Raw genomic sequence first — 20,681 nt, 5'->3', positions numbered from 1 at the left:
GGGCTTCACTTCGAATCATCAGGGCTGCTTTGCAGATGCTCCTAAAACGCCAGACAACAGCCAGGAGCGGTTGCACGATTCGTCAGGCTGGGAAAGCTGCTGAAAGGCCGTTGTCAGAGCTGAGCAGGCTGTGGTGGAAGGAAGGTGGGCTCAAACATGTCATCAGTTTAGCATCTTTGCACAGCCACGAGAGAGCCAAGCCGGGCTCCCTGTGAATTCTGCTCAGCCTCAGAGTGCCAATTTAGCTTTGACTGTTAGTTGACCAGATTCCTGGGTGTAGTCAACAATAATAAAATCTTCTGTGCTGTGAACCTGGCGAACGTCCCTGGTCCTTCACACCTGACAGCTGTTGCCCACCCACCCACCCCCGCCACTGACCCACACCTCAAGAGCCCCGTGCTCCCATCCCTCCCGTCAGGTGGGTCCTCCCTTGCCCTTCCCAGCCACACAATGGGTGCTGAGCGTCACACAGCTTGGCCCATGACCAGGGCACTCATGGTGGCCACCATAGCAAAGAAGGTCCACATGAAGAAACGGTCCATCACCTTGGCCACCTTCTTCCATTCCCCCGTCCGTCTGGAGGCGGCCTTCTGCTCTCGGAAGCAGTTGGCGATGTAGTCCACGTTCCAAAGGATACTCTCCTGGTGGCACCAGCACGCCTTTCGGGGGCAAGGGGGCTGTTCCTCAGGCTCCGCCTCCTTGGGGAGGGGTCCAGGCCCTGGGAACAGTGGGGCCTCCCAAGGAGGGGGCCCTCCTCCCCCCCTGGATTCCTCTCCGCTGGCCCTCTGGACTTGGGGGAGTGGGTCCGGCTCTTGTGGGGCGCTCTTGCAGCTGTCCCCAACTTCGTAGACGAAGAAGATGCGCGCCATGTACCGCAGAATAAACTTGCGGGCCCACGGGGGGACGGGACGGGCCCCGGGGCCACAGTGGTGGATGTTCATGATGAAGATGGTCAAGGCGGTGGAGGCCGTGATCATCGTCATGGTGGCGATGTAGTATTTCCCTGGAGGTGGAGGGAAAGGAAGGAAGGAAATGAATGAGTGGAAAGAAGGACATCAGACCATCTTCCAATATTCCAGGGGCTTTCCCAAAGAGGAGGGGGGCAAATCATTCTCCCTCAAAGGCAGGACTAGGAGCAATGGGGGGGAAACCCATCCAGGAGACAAGCAACCTGGAATTGAGGAGAAACCTCCCAACGGGGACCCAAAGGTGCTTTTTCAGGAGGCAATTGTGGACTTTTCTTGTTTTTTTCTTTTGAAGACGTTTCTCTTCTCACCCAGGAAGCTTCTTCAGCTCTGACAGGATAGTGGGGAAGGGAAGGATTTATTCTCCTTGCAGACAGCTGGTCATTGGCATCCTTTTGGAGGGTCCTTGAGGCTACCTGGAGGTCCCCTGAGTGATGCAAATGGTTCCTGTAGTCTGCCATTTTTCCCCCTCTGGAAATCCATTCCTTCTCCCACCCCATTCCAAGGGTCTTCACCCCAAATTGTAGAGCTGAAAGTCTGTAGAGATTCTCAGCCATCCAGGTGACGGTTCTCCCAAAGGTGCTTTTTCAAGAGGCAGGCACCTTTGGGGCAAGCATCACCTGGATGGCTGAGAATCTCTACAGACTTCCTAGCAGCAAGAACAATTAATCGGTGGAAGGGCTTCTCTCCAGAGGTTGTGGGTGCTTCATCTCTGAAGGCTTTTAAGGAGAGACTGGACAGCCACTTGTCTGCAATGGCGTAGTAGGCTCTCCTGCTTCGGGCAGGGGATTGAAGACCGCCAAGATCCCTTGCAACTCTCCTATTCTGCATTCAAGTGGAGTTGTGTTCGCTGACTTGGTGTTTTGGAGCACAGTGTATAAAAGGACCTGTGGTGGCGCCATGAAAGGTGAAGGCTATCCCCACCATTGCTGCACCCCAGATGGCAAGGGCCCACTCCCCATGGCTGCTGCCATGGGCCCAAAGGAACCCTCAGCCTATCCAGGCAATTGGCCCCCAGGGCAGGACAGACGGTCTCCATTTGTGGTCCTACTAGAGGCTCCTGAGCCATCCTTGGTGGGGTCCATTCTATTCCCAGGTCACGGTTGTCCCAAAGGTGCCTCCCCAAAAGGCAATTGGACTGTCTTGGCTTTCTCTGTGAAAATGTTTTGCTTCTGATCCAAGAAGCTTCTTAGGTTCCAACTGTTAGAAGCTTCTTGGATGAGAAGTGAACCATTTTCAAGGAATAAAACCCAAGAAAGTCCGGTGGCCTTAACAGAATAACAGTCGGAAGGGACCTTGGAGGTCTTCCAATCCAACCCCCTGCTCAGGCAGGAAGCCCTACACCATTTCAGTCAAATGGGTGTCCAATCTGTTTTTTAAAACTTCCAGTGTTGGATCATTCACAGCTTCTGTTTCACTGTTCAATTGTTCTATCAGGAAGCTTCTCCTTAGCTCCAGGTTGCTTCTCTCCTGGATTAGTTTCCATCTGTTGCTTCTTGTCCTGCCTTTGGGGGCTTTGGAGAGCAGGTTGACCCCTTCTTCTTTGGGGCAACCCCTGAGATATTGGAACACCGGTATCATATCACTGTAGTCCTTCTTCTCATGAGGTTGGACATAATGAAAGCCTAGCCTTTTTGGAAAAGCCCTTTTGGGTCAACCATGGTGTGGATCTCCCTAGACATCCAGGCCAACCTGTTTCTCTGTGTGGGAACGGGACGGTGGCAGGATCTACCACTGGGACCTTGGCTCTCTACTCACCAATCAGGGGCACGTTCTCGGAGGGCGGCATGCTTTCAGCCACCAGCAGTTGGAAGACGGTGAGGGCCAGGAGAACGGTCACCCCCAGGGACACCTTCTCGCCTGAGTCTGCCGGAAGGTAGAAGCCCAGGGGGGCCAGGAAGGAGATCATGATGCAGGGCAGCAGAAGGTTGAAGACGTAGAAGGAGGCCCTCCGCCTCAGCAGCAGCGTGTAGGTGACGTCTGGATAGGGTTCCGAGCAGCAGCCGTACGTGATGACGTTCCTCTTGGCCGGCATCCCCAGAACTTCCCACTCCACGTTCTCCACGAAGTCCGTCAGGTCTCCCGTCTCCTGCATGCTGAGCAGGTCGATCTGGTTGCCGTTGTAGGTCCAGGAGCCAAAGGTCAGGGGGCACTGCTGCCCATCAAAGGGGAAATAGGAGACGTCCACCTTGCAGGAGCTCTTGGTGATGGCCGGCGAGTCCCACCTGATCCGCCCGTCGCAGCGGATCACCACGTTGGTCTCCATGGAGCTGGTGAACTGCTCATCGGCACTTGGGAGGCAAGAAGAGGGCAGGGGTCGGGGGGGGCAGAGACTGAAGGATCATGTGATGGAATGGATGCATAGATGAGGCCCTGGGGATCAGAGGAGGCAGGGCCCAGGTGTGGATGGAATGGACAGGAGACTGAGGAATATGAATGCTGATACAATATTTTCCCTTGTCTTCGTTTCTTTGCCTTGGCAATTAAGAGCTTTGCTCCTTTCCTGTCTCTCTCACTGAGGAAGGGGGGGTCACAGGGGAGCTGCCTCAGACAAAACTGTTTGTTATTTTATTCTGCTCTGCAATAGGAGGGGGGGGGGCTGCACATTAACAGTGAGACAGAAGTTAGCACCTTAAAATCACTAGCCAGGATATTAGGAACAAGAATAGCTGCTTATAAGAACCCCCCCCCCCAAACCCACGTAGCTGGCACTCTTTGCAAGATACCCGTGACCTGGGGTGGAAAACAGGTGATGTGACATTCAGCTATTGAACATAACAAGCGTTAGGGTTTAGGGGGCCTGAAATCGAAATAACCAATCAATATCATCTGTTACGCATGCATTATTAAGGGAAGGGCAAAGGGTTGAAGGCGACCATCCCTTACCTCTAAAAACTGCTCTTGTAAGATTTTAATCTTGGCCCTTGGTTAGCTTTTCAAACTTATTTATATCTTGGTACCAAAATAAAAGTATGATTCTGTATCACACCTTCTGTCCGGTGAAAACCATGGGCCTCCTTCTGCCCAGTCTGCATCAGAGGACCCCAAGGCTCAGGGGGAACCCCCCCCCCCGCCCAGCCTCGGATGCCGCCCTCCACACCGCTCTTCCTTGTCCTTCTCCAGGGCCATTTCTCCTCCTCCTCCTCCTCCTCCTCCTCCTCCATAGGGAATCCCCTCCTGCACCTCTGCTCCCCCCCCCCGTCCTCCGTCACCTACTTGTTGTAAAGGACAATGTCAGGTCTCCACACATAGCTGCTGGGGATCTGGATGCTGTCAATGCCACCGTAGTCTTCCTTGTCCCAGCTTAGGTAAGCATCCACCCACACCTGCCGGATCCACAGGTAAGCGGTCAAGACTTGGTTCCTCTCATCCTGGGACAAAAGGGAAAAATTAAAGGCTGCCTCCCCCCCCCCCCCGAGAAAGGGGGCAGGTCCTGGGATGTGGCAGGTCGCTCTGAGAGGGACCAAGACCTGCAGAAGAATACCGTAGAATAAGGATAGTCTTGGGATTCCATAGCATATAAGGCAGAGGTTTTCAAACTTGGCAGCTTTAAGACTTGTGGACTTCAACTCCCAGAATTCTACAGCCAGTATAATTTTCTCTCTTGTAATCCCTTCCTCTGCAATCTCTCCACTTAGCTCAGAGGTCTTCAATCCTGGCAGCTTTAAGCTGGCTGTAGAATTCTGGGAGTTGAAGTCCACAAGTCTTAAAGTTGCCAAGTTTGGGGACCCCTGGTATAAGGCCTAAAGAAAAAGGGGAAAGAAATCAAAGAACACAAGGCAGACCCAGAAGAATATGGAGAGATAACACCGAGGGTCTTCTACAGGTGGTCCTTGAATTAAAATAGTTCATTTAGTGACCATTCAAAGTTACAGGGGCAGGGGAAAAAATGACTTATGGCCGTTTTTCACACGACTGTTGCAGCAGCCCCCCCCCCCTTTTCTGGTCACGTGGTCACAATTTGGAGGCTTGGCAACTGGCTCATATTTATGATGGGTTGGGGGATGTGATCCCCTTCTATGCCCCTTTTTTGGGGGTGGGGTATTTTTGTACCTTTAAATTTTCAAGTAAAAAGTTGAGGTTTGGTGTTAATGCCGTTTGGTGACCTTCTGACAAGCAAAGTCAATGGGAAAGCCAGATTCACTTAACAACCAGGTTACTAACTTAACAACTGCTGTGATTCACTTAACAAGGTGGCAAGAAAGGTCATACAATGGGGCAAAACTCCCTTAACAGCTGCCTCGCTTAGCAACAGAAATCTGGGATGCAAGGATGGACGTGAGTCAAGGACTACAGTATCCCCGATTCTCACCAATCTTGAAATGGGGCATTCCACCCAACCCTTCTGCAGGCCTGCAGCCATCTTTTCTTTTGGATCTCAGACACTTTCTATTATTCTACTATCCTTTTTCTAATGTGGGAAAATGGGAGGGAGGATTGTACGGAGATGATATGTTAGATGATATGCAGCCATAACAACATTCTTCTTAGAAAGCCAAGGTCATCCTTTGTCTCTGCACCTGACCGGAACTGGATGGGTGGAAGCTGCCAGCGTGGCAGTGGGAGATGGGACCATGGGATGGACTTTTGGGTGTGGGGGGAAAGATCTTCAACTTTCACCTGGGTGGGGGAAACTGGGAAGATTTCAGATTCGGGTTTCCCTAGATGTGCCAACGTGGCTCTCTTCATCAATTGGAACTTTGAGGAATCCTTTGCCTGGGACTCTGATTTACTTTTGGATGCTATCTGGAACCCTGACACCTTTGCCCTTACCATGTCTATGATCTGAGAGAGGGTGACCTGAAGGGTGACGTTGAGTGCTCGCTCTGTGTCCTCTGCTGGCCGCAAAGCACTGGAGTAATTGGCAAAGAGCTGGTGCAGCAGCTGGTAGGCCACCTTGCCCGGAGCTCCTGAGCAGCCTGTTGAGAAAAGGTCCAGGTAGGAGAACCAGGCAGAAAGGGGCAAGGGAAGCCCAAGAGGGGCAAGAGGGGGCTTCCTGGTCCCTTCTCCCAACCTCCCTCAAAAGAGAACAGCACCCCTCCCTCTCTGTATCCATGGTTTACGGCTGGTCTCCCCTTATGAAGGTGTTAGCTTGTGAAGTGCACCAGGGTTTAGATGTTGAGTAAGTTGGGAGGCTTGAGAGATGACGACAGAGGAGCTGTCGGAGAAAGGATGGGTCTTCTGATGCTTCTGGAATTTCAATGGTTATTAAGAATAACAGAGTTGGAGGGGCCTTGGAGGTCTTCTAGTCCCACCCCTTACTCAAGGCAGGAGACCATCTTACACCATCCTGATCACTTGGTTGTCCAGTCTGCTTTTGAAAACCTCCAGTGCTCGTTCTACTGGTTAATTGTCCTTTCTGCCGGGAAATTTCTCCAGGTTGGTTAGTTCCATCCGTTGTTTTCTTGTCCTGCCTTCTGGTGCTTTGGAGAATAGATGGATCTCCCCTCTATCTCTATCTCTATCTCTATCTCTATCTCTATCTCTATCTCTATCTCTATCTCTATCTCTATCTCTATCATCTCCATCCATCCATCCATCCATCCATCCATCCATCCATCCATCCATCTATCTATCTATCTATCTATCTATACATTACGATAGCAGAGTTGGAAGGGACCTTGGAGGTCTTCTAGTCCAACCCGCCGCCTAGGCAGGAAACCCTATACCGTTTCAGACAAATAGCTATCCAACATCTTCTTAAAGAATTCCAGTGTTGGGGCATTCACAACTTCTGGAGGCAACTTCTGTTCCACTGGTTAATTGTCCTCTCTGTTAGGAAGTTTCTCCTCAGTTCTAAGTTGCTTCTCTCCTTGATTAGTTTCCACCCATTGCTTTTTGTTCTGCCCTCAGGTGCCTTGGAGAATAGCTTGACTCCCTCTTCTTTGTGGCAACCCCTGAGATATTGGAAGACTGCTATCATGTCTCCCCTAGTCCTTCTTTTCATTAAACTAGACATACCCAGTTCCTGCAACCGTTCTTCATATGTTTTAGCCTCCAGTCCCCTAATCCTCTTTGTTGCTCTTCTCTGCACTCTTTCCAGAGTCTCCACATCTTTTCTACATCGTGGTGACCAAAACTGGATGCCGTATTCCAAGTGTGGCCTTTCCAAGGCCTTATAAAGTGGTATTAACCCTTCACGTGATCTTGATTCTTTAAAAAAAAAAACTTTTTATTGTGTTTATGCAAAGTTCACATCTTTGCAACACATTTCCCTTCTTTTACACGTGATCTTGATTCTCTCCCTCTGTTGATGCAGCCTAGAACTGTGTTGGCTTTTTTGGCAGCTGCTGCACACTTGTCTGTCTGTCTGTCTATCTATCTATCTATCTATCAATCTATCTATCAATCTATCTATCTAGCTATCTATCTGTCTATCAGCTACCCATCTTACCATAGGATACCTCTGGGCGGCTTACAGCTATCTTGTCACCCTTAGTTCTTCTTTTCATCAAACTAGATGTACCCATTTCCTGCAACTGTTCTTTATATGTTTTAATTTTCTTTTTTTCTTTGTTCTTCATATATGTTTTAGCCTCCAGTCCCCTAATCCTCTTTGTTGCTCTTCTCGGGACTCTTCCCAGAGTCTCCACATCTTTTTTATATCGTGGTGACCAAAACTGGATGCAAATATTCCATGTGTGGCCTTACCAGGGCCTTGTAAAGCATCATTAACCCTTCACGTGATCTTGATTCCGTCCCTCTGTTGACGCAGCAGTTCCTACTTTTCGCATTGATTTGGGGTTGGAGAAACCTTTGGGAGTAGACCGGGGGTGAGTGGAAGGTAGGTTTGGAGAAGGTCACTTGCTGGCCAGCCTCACCCCTCCCAGGTAAGTCCATTCTCTGAGCGTAGGTGGATTTGGGTCCAGGCACAGGTGCCAGCAGCTGGCCATCTGCTCAGCTTCTCTCTTCTTCACGGGACTCGGATCCTTGGCCCTGGGCCAGCGCTCACTCTAATTAAACCGAACTGACCTCGCATGAAAGGAGGGCTCTGGATGGATTAATGCTTACATGGAAATTCACCGTGGCGCCCTTTGCAGTGTTGCAAGGCTCTAGCCCCCACGGTCCTAAAAAGAATGCAGAGAAGAGCTCTCCCTTGGACTTAGGTTTAGGAGCACCAGAAGCTATTTCTCCCCTCCGTCTCCTGCCCGAAAGAGAAGGATGCTTTGAGGCTAAACCAGGTGCAGGGGCTCATAGAATCCTAGGCTTGGAAGTGACCCTGGAGGTCCTCTAGTCCAACCCTCTGCTCAAGGCAGGAGACCTTATATCATCCCGGACAAATGATTGTCCAAACTTTTCTTGAAACTCCACTGCTGGAACAGCCACAACCTCCGGAGGCCGGTTCTCTATCAACGGATGGGTTGCTCCATCAGGAAATCCCTCCTTAGTTCCAGGATGCTGCTTCTCTCCTTGATGAGTTCCCACCCGTTGCTTCTTCTTCTCCTGCCTTCAGGGGCTTTGGAGAATAGATTGAGCCCCTCTTCTTCTTTGGGGCAGTCCCTCAAATATTGGAATGCTGCTATCATGTCCCCCCCCCCCCGGTCCTTTTCTCCGATAAGCTTGATACGGCTATTTCCCTCCACCGTCCATCACAACTATTTTGCCTCCAGCCCACTGATGGTGGCTCTTCTCTGCATTCTTTTTAGGACCGTGGGGGCTAGAACTGGACGTGGGATTCCAAGAGGGGCCCCAGTGGTGCAGGGCAGAGCAACACTTTCACCCCTCTGGATCCTGACGCCGTCCCTCGGTTGATGAAGGCTGGGGCTGCACTGGCTTCCTTGGCAGCTGCAGCAGACACACAGCTGGCTCCTATTTAATTGGTTGTCCATGAGGATACCTGGACCCATAAGACCAGCGAAAGATCAAAGAAGAAGCAAGCATGGAGAAAGGAGCTCTTCGTGGCTCTTGCAGCTCAGCTGTTTCGTTCTTGAGCTTGGATCCTTCGTTATTAGACCATTCTGCAGGCACGGATGGTGGGAGAACACATCGACCTGTTGAGGCCACACCAAGGGCATAGGGGGTCTTCAGGAGCCCCCTCAAGAGGAGCCAGATTTGAACCCAGAGTCCACTGCTCTTCACCACAGCCTCCCTGGTGCTGCCTGACCCCTTCCCTCTCTGCCTCCGGCACCCACCTCCTCCTTGGTCCAATCTGCCAAATGCAGAGCCATCCCTTGGTTTGAAAGTTTAATGACAGGTGTCCTGTTTCCGCTGTTCGGGGGCTTCTGGTGACATCTTGTAAGGTTCGCTTACAGATCAAGACACACCAATTCCAATTACTGGCCCTGCTTATCCTCGCCTGCTCGATTGAATTGCAACTCAGCCGATGGCCTTTCCCAAAGGCCGCCTGGACCAGCCACCTTGCCATGGAGACGCCAAGAGGCAAAGGCAGAGGCGCTGCACTGGGGGGTCCCAGCTGCCATCCTTGAGGGACGGACAAAGACCCCTCCAGCTCTGTTATTCTTGTTCTGCCAGGATCTGGAAGTCCAGAGAGGTTGGGTCTCAGGGACCCCAATGAGCCAGAACGCCCTTCCAGAGACCCGCAAGGATTGGGGTGCGGAGGGATAAAGCCACCTCTTCGCACAATCCCTCTTTCGTCAAGCACACACACCCTGCAGGCGCCTTCAAATCCCCGGGGGGGGGGGAGAGGCGGGGGGGCGCCTTACCTGGCATCCCGAAGAATCCCAGGGCAATCCCAAGAAGCAGGAAGGTGCGAACCTCCGGAGCCTGTGACATGTTCATCATGGCCCCCAAGAGGCGGCTGGAGGGAGGAGGCGGCCCCTCCAAACCTCCCGGGACATTGTAGGTCTCCTCACCTGGAGGCTGGCGAGGCATTTGCAGATACATGAGCTGCCTTGCCGCTCCGAGGGCAGAAGGGAGGAGGAGTTTCTCCAAGGGCTGCAGGTCGCCTGCCAGGCCCCCCGATGGGTTCTCCTTACCTCAGCCAGCTGGAAACAGAACTCCACCCAACAAGGAGAGATGCCGGAGACGGAGAAAGGGAGCGGAAGAGGTTGCGAGCAAGTGAAGAAAAATAGAATTAAAAAGAAAATCTCTAGCAAAATGCCAAAGGGAAGTAGAAAGAGCCACGGAGTTCTCGAATACATTTATCGTAGCAAGGATTCCGTATTTAGGAGGAACTCATTTAATTCCAGGATCCCTGCATTTGGTCGGAAGGGGTGCATCCCACCGGACCAGCCGCTCCTGATTAAAGAGAAGTAAACCAGTTTTGAATGGATCATATTAAAGAAATACTGAAGTTATAAACAAATCCCCAACAATGGTAGAAAAGTTCCTGCGTTTCCAGGTGTGGCAGTGTTGGTCCAAATATTTGGTCTTTATGCTCTTGAACTTTTGGGAGATTTGAAATGGGCAAAAAAGAATTTTGTTTTCACAGATGGAAGAACTGATTTTGTCCTAAGGATGAATATCTTATTGCCAACGTATACAAAGGGTCTCTTTATTGAATCTATTTGCTGCCGTCTTGCCACAGGCGACTCTAACAATAATACTGTTCATGACAGTGAACCAAGAAGATGAATAGGTTAAGGGGTGTATGGTTAAGTAGGTAAAAATATTCTCTTATTAGAGAGATTTGATTATACTCAAGGAAGGAGCCCAGGATTGGAAGAGGGGGAGGGACCACCAGGCCCACAGACTCGACAGGATTTAATGGACAACATCATTTGATTATAACAATATTTAGTCATATTTGCATTTGTGTAATTGATATTATGATGCATTTATGTGGGGTTTTTTTGATTAAGAGACTGTAATATACTGTTATTGATATGCAAGTTTTCTTTTTACTAAAACTAAAACAAGAATATTTTATCCTACAACTGCACCCATATTGAAGAGAATTGGAAGTAATGTTTTCCTATATTATTTTGAGTGGGGGGCTTTAAACTTTCCCTGTTGACGCCCCCTCCCCCATTTTTTCCTTTGCATTGCAATTTTGTACTTGAATTGTTTACCTTAAAACGAACTGCAACGCTTGGCCCCTGCCTCTGGTTATTGGTGGGATGCTGAAAATCCCACCCCCCAAAAAACCAATGGAAGATACAGAAGGAAGAAAGAAAGAGACAATCAGAAAAATGCTATAAACATTTTATTTTTTTTGTAGAAAGTATTTCCAGAAAAACAGACAAGAAAATAATTTGGATCATTTATTTATACTTTTAATAAAAACCTTTACATAATCTTCATGCGTTAACGACTTTTCTGGCACCCCCCCAAGACACGCAGTCAAGCACACATGCACACGCCCCCCCCCGATCCAGCTGCAGCCCCCGCCGTGCGTCTCCCTGCAAGACCCCGGCCGAGGTTGTGCAAAAGGTTAAGCCGCCCCCCTGGGCGCCTGGTGAAGGCACAGAGCCCTCCCCACGAGTGGACGGAGGGGCAGGCTTCTGACTGCCTCAAGAGGGAGAGACCCCCTTGCTGGGGGGAGGGTCTCCCAAGGGGGCCTCTCCAGCCAAAGCAAGGGCCCCAGACCCCGGCTTCCCTGCTTGGGCCAACTGATGGCTAGGGGGCAATCATGAAGCCCTCCCTCCGGGGCTGTCTCGCTCCCCCCCTCCCTGACCAAGTCTCCAGGCAGAGCCCAGCTGAATCAGGCGCTATTTACACACAATGATTTCTAGCAGCCCCCCCCTCAAGCGAGTGGAGGAAGGGTCTCAGCCGCTGCTGCAGCCCTTTTCTTTGGCCTGTCAAAAGCCAGGCCAGTGGGGAAGGGTCAGCACTGCGGGGTTCTGCGGCAGCAGACTTTATTGAGACCACAAAGCAGCTGGGAGGGGAGGGGAGGGAGGGCTCACGGGGGTCCCACCACAGAGCCCGGCCTTCAGCTTCCTGCTCCCCTCCTTCCCTTGCAAGCTAGATGGCGGTAGCTATGCTCCCCCCCCCCCCCAAAGCAGGAAGGCAGGCTGCGTCCTGTACCCCCCACTGGGTCCAAAGGGGTGCCCGATGGTGCGGCAGACAGGGACCCCCAACTCGCAGGCAGGGCGGCTTAATCACTGGGCCACCACCATCAGTTCCCGCAGGTAGGACTGGGTCAGCCCGCGGAGTTCCTCCAGCGCGTAGTCTTCTGGCATGGGCAGCCGGCTGATGTGGGGGGCCAACAGGCGCAGGGGGACCCTCTGCACGTCGGGGGTGGCGCCGGAGGCCGAGTCCGGAGGATGCTGCAAGCTCAGCACCACACGGAGGATGTCTGCGTTGCGCTTGGCCATTTCTGGGGGGAGAGAAAGGATGGGGCAGCCGGTCAGTCCAGAGACAGGGAAGGCCTCGTGGCTTTCTACCCGCCTGCTAACGGGTCACAGGCAGGAGGCTCCGTGGAGAGAGGAGGCTCAGCGGAAGAGCTGGGGGCTTAGACCCGGGGAGCCTGGCTCATTGCCCAGGAGGAGAGGGAAGGAAGGAGGACCCAGAGGCCAAGAGGAGGGGGAGCAGCCAGAAGGGAGGGAGGGCTCTGCCTGTCTGCCCATCCATCCATCCATCCATCCAACTTCTGTCTGGTCTATATCTATATGTGACCTCTCTCTCCCACACCTGTCCATCACCTATTTGTTATTTCTTTTCTCTCTGTCCATCAGCCCACAATGTTTAGTCTCCCTTCTTTCAACCCGCTGTAGGTAGATCCCCACCCTAAATTAAAAGACGGACACAATTATATGAAAGCTATAAAACGCAATCGATTCGAACATTAAAAAACCCCAATGTGATTATGTAGTCTAGCATAAAGATCCCCCCCCCCTCCCCAGGGCTTTTCTGTGCTAAGCGTTCCTTACTCAGAGTGGGCCTTTTGGAGGGGGTGGGGGGGCCTCCGGAGGCTGCAGGAGGCTAAGTGCACAAGGAGGATCCCCATTTGGTGGGGGGGGGGGAGGAGAAGCCCCGTTTGCCTTCATTTTATAGATTGGGGGAGGGGTTAGTGGTCAAATGGGAGCCTTTTAGGGAGCAGATCGGCTGCCGTGTGCCCCCCTCCTCCAATGCTCTGGGCAGGGCCCTGGGCGGCCTCCTCAGGGGAGAGGAGCTGCGGGCTCCCCTGTCCATCAAGCAGCTTCTCTCCTGGGTGAAGAAAAGGTGCCCCTTCAGCCGCATCTTAAGCCCCCTCCCCTCCCTTCCACAGAAGGTCCTCACCAGGTGCTGGGTTCTGCCTGATGGCTTCACAAGGGAACCTGGCGTCCCATGGCAGCAGCACTGCCCCCCCCCACCCCCAGGTGGTGCCAAGGGACACGCCCGGCCTTACCCGACTGAGCCAGCCTGTCCTTGGCACTGTGACACTGGACCAGCTCTATCCTGCCGCAGAGGGAGATCACTTTGGAGTGGATCTCCTCCAGCTCGTAGCCGGTGCAGTCCAGCTGGAAACAGACCAGGGGAAGGGAGTCAGCAGCCATCAGACAATCGGGGGGGGGGGGGGAGGTTGTCAAGAGCCCCACCGGGGGGAGGGGCACCGTCCTTACCTGCTGAATCCTGCTGACCATCTCGATGACCTGGAGATAGTCCAAGAAAACCAGCCCGGCAGTGTCCCAGCCCTGAATGAGGCTGCAGCGCTCGGGACTGGCCAGGTCTTCCAAGAGGCCCTTCAGGTAGGTGTAATTCTCATTAATGATGGCGTCTGCGGGGAAGGGAAGGGAAGAGGAGAATGGGCAGGGCTCTGCCTGCCTGCCTCCCCCGTTATAGTGGGGGCTTCGGCCCCGTGGAGAGCAACTGGCGGGGGTGAGTGCTTACCACAAGCCAAGTGCCTGACCACCAGCTGATGGCACTGGTTCCAGTGGCCGGCCTTGAAGAGGTAGAGGGCCTCGCGGGTCTTGTCCCCCTCCCTCCGGGCCCACAAGGCCTTCGCCTCGTAGATCCACTCCGGGGGGATGCACAGCTTCTGCGTCAGGAAGGCCTCCTTCTCCGCGGACTCGGGCAGCTCCAGCAGCTTGCAGTGGCGGCTCAGCAGCTCCCGCACGGCTCTTTCCCGCGTTCTGGGGAGGGAAGGGAAGTCGGTGAAGGACGGTGGAGCGTGGAAGAGCCAAGGGCAGCCTTCTGAAGGAGGACAGCTCAGGGCTGAAATGAGGGGGTCTCCTTGGTGGTTTTCTTGCAGATGTTTCATGTCACCCCTGGCCGTTCCTTGACTGGGGCTGGTTTACTTGACTGCTGGTCTGATGTTCATCTTCCTAGACCAAGTCCAAAAATGCTAGGAGTCGGCCACTCTTGGCAAACGAGCCATCAGCAAGAGAGACCCTCAACCGGCCCAAAGGGGAACAAGGAGAGGCCCCAGGACCTCCCCACCAGCCCCCACCAGCCCCCACATGAGCAGAGAGGAACTCCATGGTTCCCTTTGGACCAGCCACCCAGTAAATGATACCCCAGTCAAGGAAGTGACACACAACTCAACGGTAAACAGCCCAACCACTAGGATATCAACCGAGAGTAAACCTCCCTCCTTCCTGGCACTGATGAGGTTACCTAGGTGGGTGAAACGAAACATCCCACAGCTCAGCACTTTCTCACAGTCTCCAAGGGAGTTTCTGGGGCAGAAGTTACCATTTCAAAGGTTCTAACCTCTCAGCAGAATTATTATACGCGTTTAAAATAGCCCATCTCCCCAAAAGCTGCAGGGTCCTCAACTTATTATCATTCATTTAATGACCATTTGATGGTCCAACGGCACTGAAAAAATTGACATGACCGTGTCTCTCACTTACGACCGTTGCAGCGTCCCCACGGTCACATGATCAAAATTCAGAGGCTTGGCAACTGGCCCATAAATATTCGCATTTATGATGGTCGCAGTGCTCCGGGGTCACAGGATCCCCTTTTGCGACCTTCCGGCAAGCAAAGTCAAGGAGGGGGAGGCCACACTCACTTCACAACCGTGGGACTAACTTAGCAACTCTTGCAGGGAAAATGAGCCCAAACTCACAATCCTCTCTTAGCAACAGAAATTCTGGGCTCAATTGCAGCCGTAACTCGAGGACTGCCTGTTGTCTAGGAAAGTCCCTCCCGTTTCTTTAAAAAGCAGACCGAGAAATGACGGAAGCTGATTCAGAGCGGCCGATTACGGCCAAGGGCGGCCGCAGGGTCCCATCACTCACTGAGCGTTGGAGGTGTGGAGCAGGACGAAGACGGCCCACTCCCACAGCCCCTCCCTCTCCAGCTGGGCGGCGTAGCTGGCATTCAGCACCCCCTGGCCCTGCTCGGACAGGTGGGTGTAATTCAAGGCCCGGAGCGCCTCCCACAGGTGCCAGCTGAGACGGTGGTCCAGGGGGTCTGCGGTGATGCTGCGGGGGTCCAGCAGCCGATGCAGGTCGTAGCACCTGCAAGGGAAGCCCAAGTCAACCCCTGCATGCCAGGCCCCGCCCGGTCCTCCCAGGGGAGCGGCACTTCTGGCTCTGGTGCCCCCCGAGGCGCCTGGTTTGCCTGCAGACACTTCAGGGCCAATCTAGGTAACATCCTCACCGATGGGAGGGCTTGGCTAGCACTGATGCCGTCACCTAGTTTGGCCCCTGGAAGACCTGCCAGGAAAGCACCCAGCTCCACAGAGGGCCCCACGGAGACCCCAAAGACCGGAAGTCTGACTGTTTGTAGAGAATGAAAGCCCCCCCCCCCCCCCACTTTGCAAATCTGCAAAGAGCAGAGCTTCCCTGGGCTGTGGAGCTAAGGAGCTGGGTGAGAATTAAGGGGAGCCGGATTTGGAAGGAGGGTGTAGCGCTTAAAGCGCCGCATTAGAAACGGTGGGTTTTGATTCTTGTCTTAGGGCAGGGCAACCGTGGCCCCTTTACGACGGGTGGACTTCGACCCCCAGAGTTCCTGAGCCACCACAGCAGGGACTAGTCCGGGGAGTGACCGGAACTCAAAAAGACAAATAGAATTTATTTTGGAATTTAAATAGGACCATGGGAAACCAAGGCAACCAAGGGAGAGGGGAGGGGGAAATCAGGAGACCCACATATTGCTTTCTCCGCCCCATTTCCAGCAAAAATCCATCTGGGGATGTGGGAATGCTGGGAGCCACAGCCCCAGGCCTCAGGGGGAGGGTGGGGTGGGGTAAACCCCCAGGATTCCCCCAGGATCCACCCAAGGCCCCGGGGGAGAAGGCAAAAGAAGGTACCTGTCACTATACAACTTCAGCAGGTGGAAACACACGTCTTGCAGCGGGCGTTGTGCGTTGTCGTTCTCCGCCACGTAGCCCGAGTCTTCTAGGTAGGGAGGCAGTGGGGGGCAGGCGTACCCCTCTCCGTCTGGGGAGGCCTGGGGACACAGAGCCCAGTGGGGACAGGCGTCTTCGCAGGCAGAGACACTCCGATTCTCTTCAATCAAGCACCCCCTCCCCCCCTCCCCCCCAGAGCTCCAGCCAGGCCTTCTCCAGTTACAGGGAAGCCTCAGCCTCCACTCTGGCCCACAGACTTTCCCCCATCAGGAGCACCCCCATTTCTGGGTCAGAGTTTAATGAAAACACTAGTGCCTCCCCTCCCTCTGCGGTGTGTGTGTGTGTGTGTGTGTGTGTGTGTGTGTGTGTGTGTGTGTGTAAATCTCTATGCCTGTCTATCTGTCTCTCTCCTCCCCCCTCTATAAAATGTCTCTCCAGTCCTCCTCTTCTTTCTCTCAACCTCTTTCTCTCTCCTGTTTGAACTAGAAGCCTCTCTTGACTCTGTTATACTATTATCTTTCTCTCTCTCATTTCTATTCCCCCCCTCCCTCTATCATCTCTTTACTTGTTTCTAACTCTCTCTCCCTCATTTTCCTCTCTCTTTATATATATTTATATACACCACGCTTTAAAGCCGCCCGAGGGACCCTGGATGTTGCACAATAAAAATGTTCACGAAATCTTGGAGGGGTTCAAGCACAGGGAGGAACAGGGCATGGCAAGCGGGGACTCCCACCGTCCCCAACCAGTGGCTGGGGATGATGGGGATGCCTAGCCCTTTTGGAGGCCATCCAGCAAAGAAGAGAGGCCAAAGCTCTCCCAAGCGACCCTCCTGGGCCGTAGGGAGGCCGTGAGCGCTCCCGTCCCGAGGCAGACTCCCAATTCAGGCAGGGCTCTGTCCTCCTGGGCGTCCCCAGCGGCTGTCTACCTGGAAGGCGGCTTCGTACATGCTGAGGGCCTTGGAGAGGGGGGCCGTGGAAGGCAGAAGGTACCAGAGGTGGACCCCAAGCGAGCGCTTCCAGTCTAGTTGGGAGCAAATGTTGATGGTTCTCTTCTCGGATAACTGCCACACCTGGAGCAGGGAGACCAAGGGCTGAAAAAGGGACAACGACCCAGAGGAAGCAGCCAGCAGCTGGGGAAGGAAGCAGGCGCCAAGCCACTCACCGGTTTGCCAGCCAGGAGGCAGAAAATGCGCAGCCGCTCGTCCTGGATGAAGCCGTCCGCTTGGAGCTGGTGCCAGTCGGCCAACTGCAGGGCGAGAAGCTCCCGGACCTCCTGGCTCCCCACCAGCTGGGAGAGGAGCAGAGACAGGCGGAGGTCCCCTGCAACGGAAGAGCCCCCATTGGCATCCAAGGCAGCCTGAGAGCTTCTGAAGCTAAGGAGGCGGCACTTCGCAAGGGGCCGAGATGACCACTCCCACAGGTCCTGCCAGGCGGAGGCCAGGAAAGAGGGGGGGGGAGGGAGGGGAGCCTGGCATGCAGGAAGGCTGGCTTCCCTTTACCTGGACATCCCAAAGGGGCTTCCTGCCTAAAAGGCAACTGGGCTTTTCTTGGTTTTCCCCCCTTGAAAACCTTTCGCTTCCCATCCAAGAAGCTTCTTCAGTTCCAGAGAAGTTCTCAAGCTTCTTTTGATGGGAAGCAAAACTGCTTTCAAAGGAAAAAACCAAGACACAAAGCCCCTTTGGGAGAACCAGGACCTGCACGAGGGAGAATCCCCAGAGATCCCTGGACCTGGCATCGCCCAGCAGGAACCATCAGCAGCCTCACCCCAATGCCACCGGGGCCAGCAGAAGGGGCCTCAGGCAGAGCCCATCGGCCAGAGAAGGCCTCCCTCTTGGTCACCCACAGGGGCCTTGGAACCTGGGCCTGCCCTCCTTGGGAGGTGGCTGGTGGATTAGAGACCTCCACCTCCACCCGCAGTATTCTGGGTTTTAAAAACGTATTTAATCTCTGTTTATTTTAATGCTTATCGCACAGCCTGCCAGATGTTCAGACTGGATTTGTCATTTTGTCCTTCCCAAGGATCCCGAGATCCAGGCAGATGTGGGGGGTTGATGGTGTTGGAAGCCTCGTCACAGAATATCAGCTGCTCCAAGGAAAGCTGCCTTCTGCCATTGACGGGCGTCCGATCGTTCCGTGCGTGGATTTTACAAAGTTGTAAGTTATGAAATTTATATGCCACACTGTCGGGCAGGTTAGTGCGTTACGAAATGCTGAGCCAGTTGACATCTTGGCCTACAGCAACAGCACTTAAGACTAAAGTAGGCAGGACGGAGTGGGGGGCGCCCAGGGAGGAGGTGGGGTGTTCCCTATCCCATCAGCCACCTCCAAAGTGCTGCCCCTCCCCTCCCCAAAGTTCAGGCTTCTCTGGGCAGCATTTAAAATGCCATGAGGTGGGGAGGCTTCCTGGGTCCTGCTGGGAGCATTTTGCTGGCTATGTATCCCCCCCCCCCCCCAGTCAAGGCCCAAAGCGGGCAGGGGGTCTTACCAGACTGCTGAGCCAGGCGGCAGGCGTTGCCGATCTGCTTCCCGGTGAGGTAGCTGAAGACGGCCTCAGCGGGGCTGTCGTTCTGCCGGAGGGAGACCTCCTCCTGGACCCGCTCGGCCGCCGTCCGGGAGAGCCAGTGGGAGAAGGCCCTCCGGCGCTCCAGCAGCAGCCCGTACTCTCCGGGCTCCTCCAGGTGCCCCTCCAGCTCTTTCAGGCGGCCCCAGAGCGCCTCGCACAAGCGCCAGACCAGGCCCCAGGCCCTGACCACCGCTGCGGAGAGAGCGGCAGTCAGTCAGACTGGCACCCCTGGGGACTCCGGCCAGACGCTCCCTTCCCTCTGGGAGGTTGTGCAGGCAGTCCTCGGCCTACAACCCTTCCTTTAGTGGCCCTCTGAAGACCGCTGTTTCCAGCCCTGAACGCCTGGGTGACATTCAGCCGCAGCTCAGATGCCCATCAAAGTAGGCAGATCAGACCATGCCATCCAATGCCCCATGACGACTGTGCTCTGGACTTAAAAAGCATTCCAGTCTCAGGGATCTCCATCAAGGCCACCTTCCCCCTATTCCACAGCAGGGGTCCCCAAACCCTGGTCTGGCACTGGCCCATTGGGAACCAGGCCGTGCGAGTGGCGGGTGAAGTGCCATTTAATACGATACAATACAATAGTAGAGTTGGAAGGGACCTTGGAGGTCTTCTAGTCCAACCCCCTGCCTAGGCAGGAAACCCTATACCGTTCCAGACAAATAGCTATCCAATCTCCTCTTAAAGACTTCCAGTGTTGGGGCATTCACAATAATTAATAGAATAGAATGAAATCAGAATGGAATATAGAATAGAATAGAATAGGAAATAGAATAGAATAGAATAAGACATAGAATAAGAAAGAACAGATTAGAATAATAGAATAAGAAATAATAGAATAGAATAGAATACAGTACAGTACAGTAGCAGAGTTGGAAGGGACCTTGGAGGTCTTCTAGTCCAACCCCCTGCCTAGGCAGGAAACCCTATACCGTTCCAGACAAATAGCTATCCAATCTCCTCTTAAAGACTTCCAGTGTTGGGGCATTCACAACCTCTGGAGGCAACTTCTGTCCCACTGATTAATTGTTCTCACTGCCAGGAAGTTTCTCCTGATTTGCACAAGCGCTGGGTGACAGAGCTGGAAAGACTGGAGACGGCCCTTCTACAGGACTTGGAAGATGCCCTGTTGACCTTCTGTGGGAAAGAGACTTCCGCGTGTGCTGACCCCTTGGCCGATGGCCCTTGTTTTCGGGGTTAAAGCCAGGACGAGGCCCAGCGTCCTCCTTGGCCTTGCTGTCTCCCACTCACCCCCACCGGTGCCATCCCAGAGCCCTCCCACTGCTCCTCTGCCAGACCCTCACCACCACCACCACCTTCTTCTTCTTCTTCTGCGTCTTCCGAGGCCCAGGCGGCATATTCATGGATGGCTGCCACGCCCGGGTTGGGGGCCAGGAAGGGGCAGGGGTCATCCAGGTGGACGGTGCTGTGCTTCAGCTTGATCTCTAATGGCAGGAGGTAGACGCGGTCGGTCGGCTTGCCCTCCACGGTCAGCTTCTCCAGGTGGACCTTAAAGGGGGACTCGGAGACCCTGGGGAGGGGGCCAGGAAGACAGGGGGTGGGGGGTCAACGGCTGGCTCCCCACCTACTTCCCTTGCTGCAGCAGAGAACATAGGGGGCTGATGGACAAACTCCACCCTGTGCAGAGAAGCAGGCGCTCAGCGCAGCTGCTTTGAACTACTCACCACTGGGAGTTCACACACACACACACACACACACACACACACCCTTCTTAATCTGCTTTCCAAGGGGAGTAAAAATCAGGCCCTTGAGAAGAGGGCGTGGGCACCAGCGCATGTCACTCCGGCCCCCTCCCCAAAACACCGGGCAGCAGCAGGCCGGGGCCTGTGAGGGTTGAAGGCCTCCCTGTGGGTTTGTTCGGCTCCTGCGAGTGGAATGAAGCCCCCAGCAAGGACCTCAGTCCGACAGGCTGGCCTTGGGGGTGGGGTCTCCCTCAGGACCCTCCCCTGGCAGAGACTTCCACTCCTCTGCAGAGCTGCTCCTACTACAGGCGGTCCTCGACCTAT

At 53.9% G+C, this 20,681-nt stretch overlaps 2 protein-coding genes across 7 annotated transcripts in view; both read right to left on the bottom strand.

Annotated features, from left to right (window-relative positions):
* Positions 1-464: 464 nt before the first annotated feature.
* CHRNA10 (cholinergic receptor nicotinic alpha 10 subunit) lies at positions 465-9,797 on the bottom strand (the record flags this gene model as incomplete). Its single annotated transcript, XM_081952362.1, has 8 exons — positions 465-1,003; positions 2,724-3,256; positions 4,182-4,336; positions 5,739-5,884; positions 7,977-8,032; positions 8,803-8,956; positions 9,243-9,440; positions 9,629-9,797. The coding sequence occupies 8 exons, from the start codon at positions 9,795-9,797 to the stop codon at positions 465-467; spliced, it is 1,950 nt and encodes a 649-aa protein (XP_081808488.1).
* A 1,256-nt stretch (positions 9,798-11,053) lies between these two features.
* The window catches only part of NUP98 (nucleoporin 98 and 96 precursor), a 39,581-nt gene continuing 29,953 nt past the window's right edge, over positions 11,054-20,681 (bottom strand). For 3 of the 6 annotated variants that reach the window (XM_081953148.1, XM_081953149.1, XM_081953150.1), the window contains exons 24-33: positions 19,959-20,185; positions 18,574-18,843; positions 17,251-17,408; positions 17,015-17,158; positions 16,048-16,187; positions 15,032-15,253; positions 13,677-13,918; positions 13,409-13,563; positions 13,195-13,306; positions 11,054-12,183 (exon numbers count right to left, since the gene is read on the bottom strand). In XM_081953148.1, the coding sequence (XP_081809274.1) occupies positions 11,966-12,183; positions 13,195-13,306; positions 13,409-13,563; positions 13,677-13,918; positions 15,032-15,253; positions 16,048-16,187; positions 17,015-17,158; positions 17,251-17,408; positions 18,574-18,843; positions 19,959-20,185 (1,888 nt within the window). In that variant the 3' untranslated portion in view covers positions 11,054-11,965. The remainder of the gene's footprint in view (positions 12,184-13,194; positions 13,307-13,408; positions 13,564-13,676; positions 13,919-15,031; positions 15,254-16,047; positions 16,188-17,014; positions 17,159-17,250; positions 17,409-18,573; positions 18,844-19,958; positions 20,186-20,681) is intronic. The other 3 variants (XM_081953151.1, XM_081953152.1, XM_081953153.1) reach the window with 3 other exon arrangements.

The sequence above is a fragment of the Natrix helvetica genome, assembly GCF_964273705.1.
Source record: "Natrix helvetica genome assembly, chromosome: 4".
Classification (NCBI taxonomy): Eukaryota; Metazoa; Chordata; class Lepidosauria; order Squamata; family Natricidae; genus Natrix; species Natrix helvetica.
The sequence above is the reverse complement of the archived record's forward strand: the minus strand, read 5'-3'. Positions and strand labels throughout refer to the sequence as shown.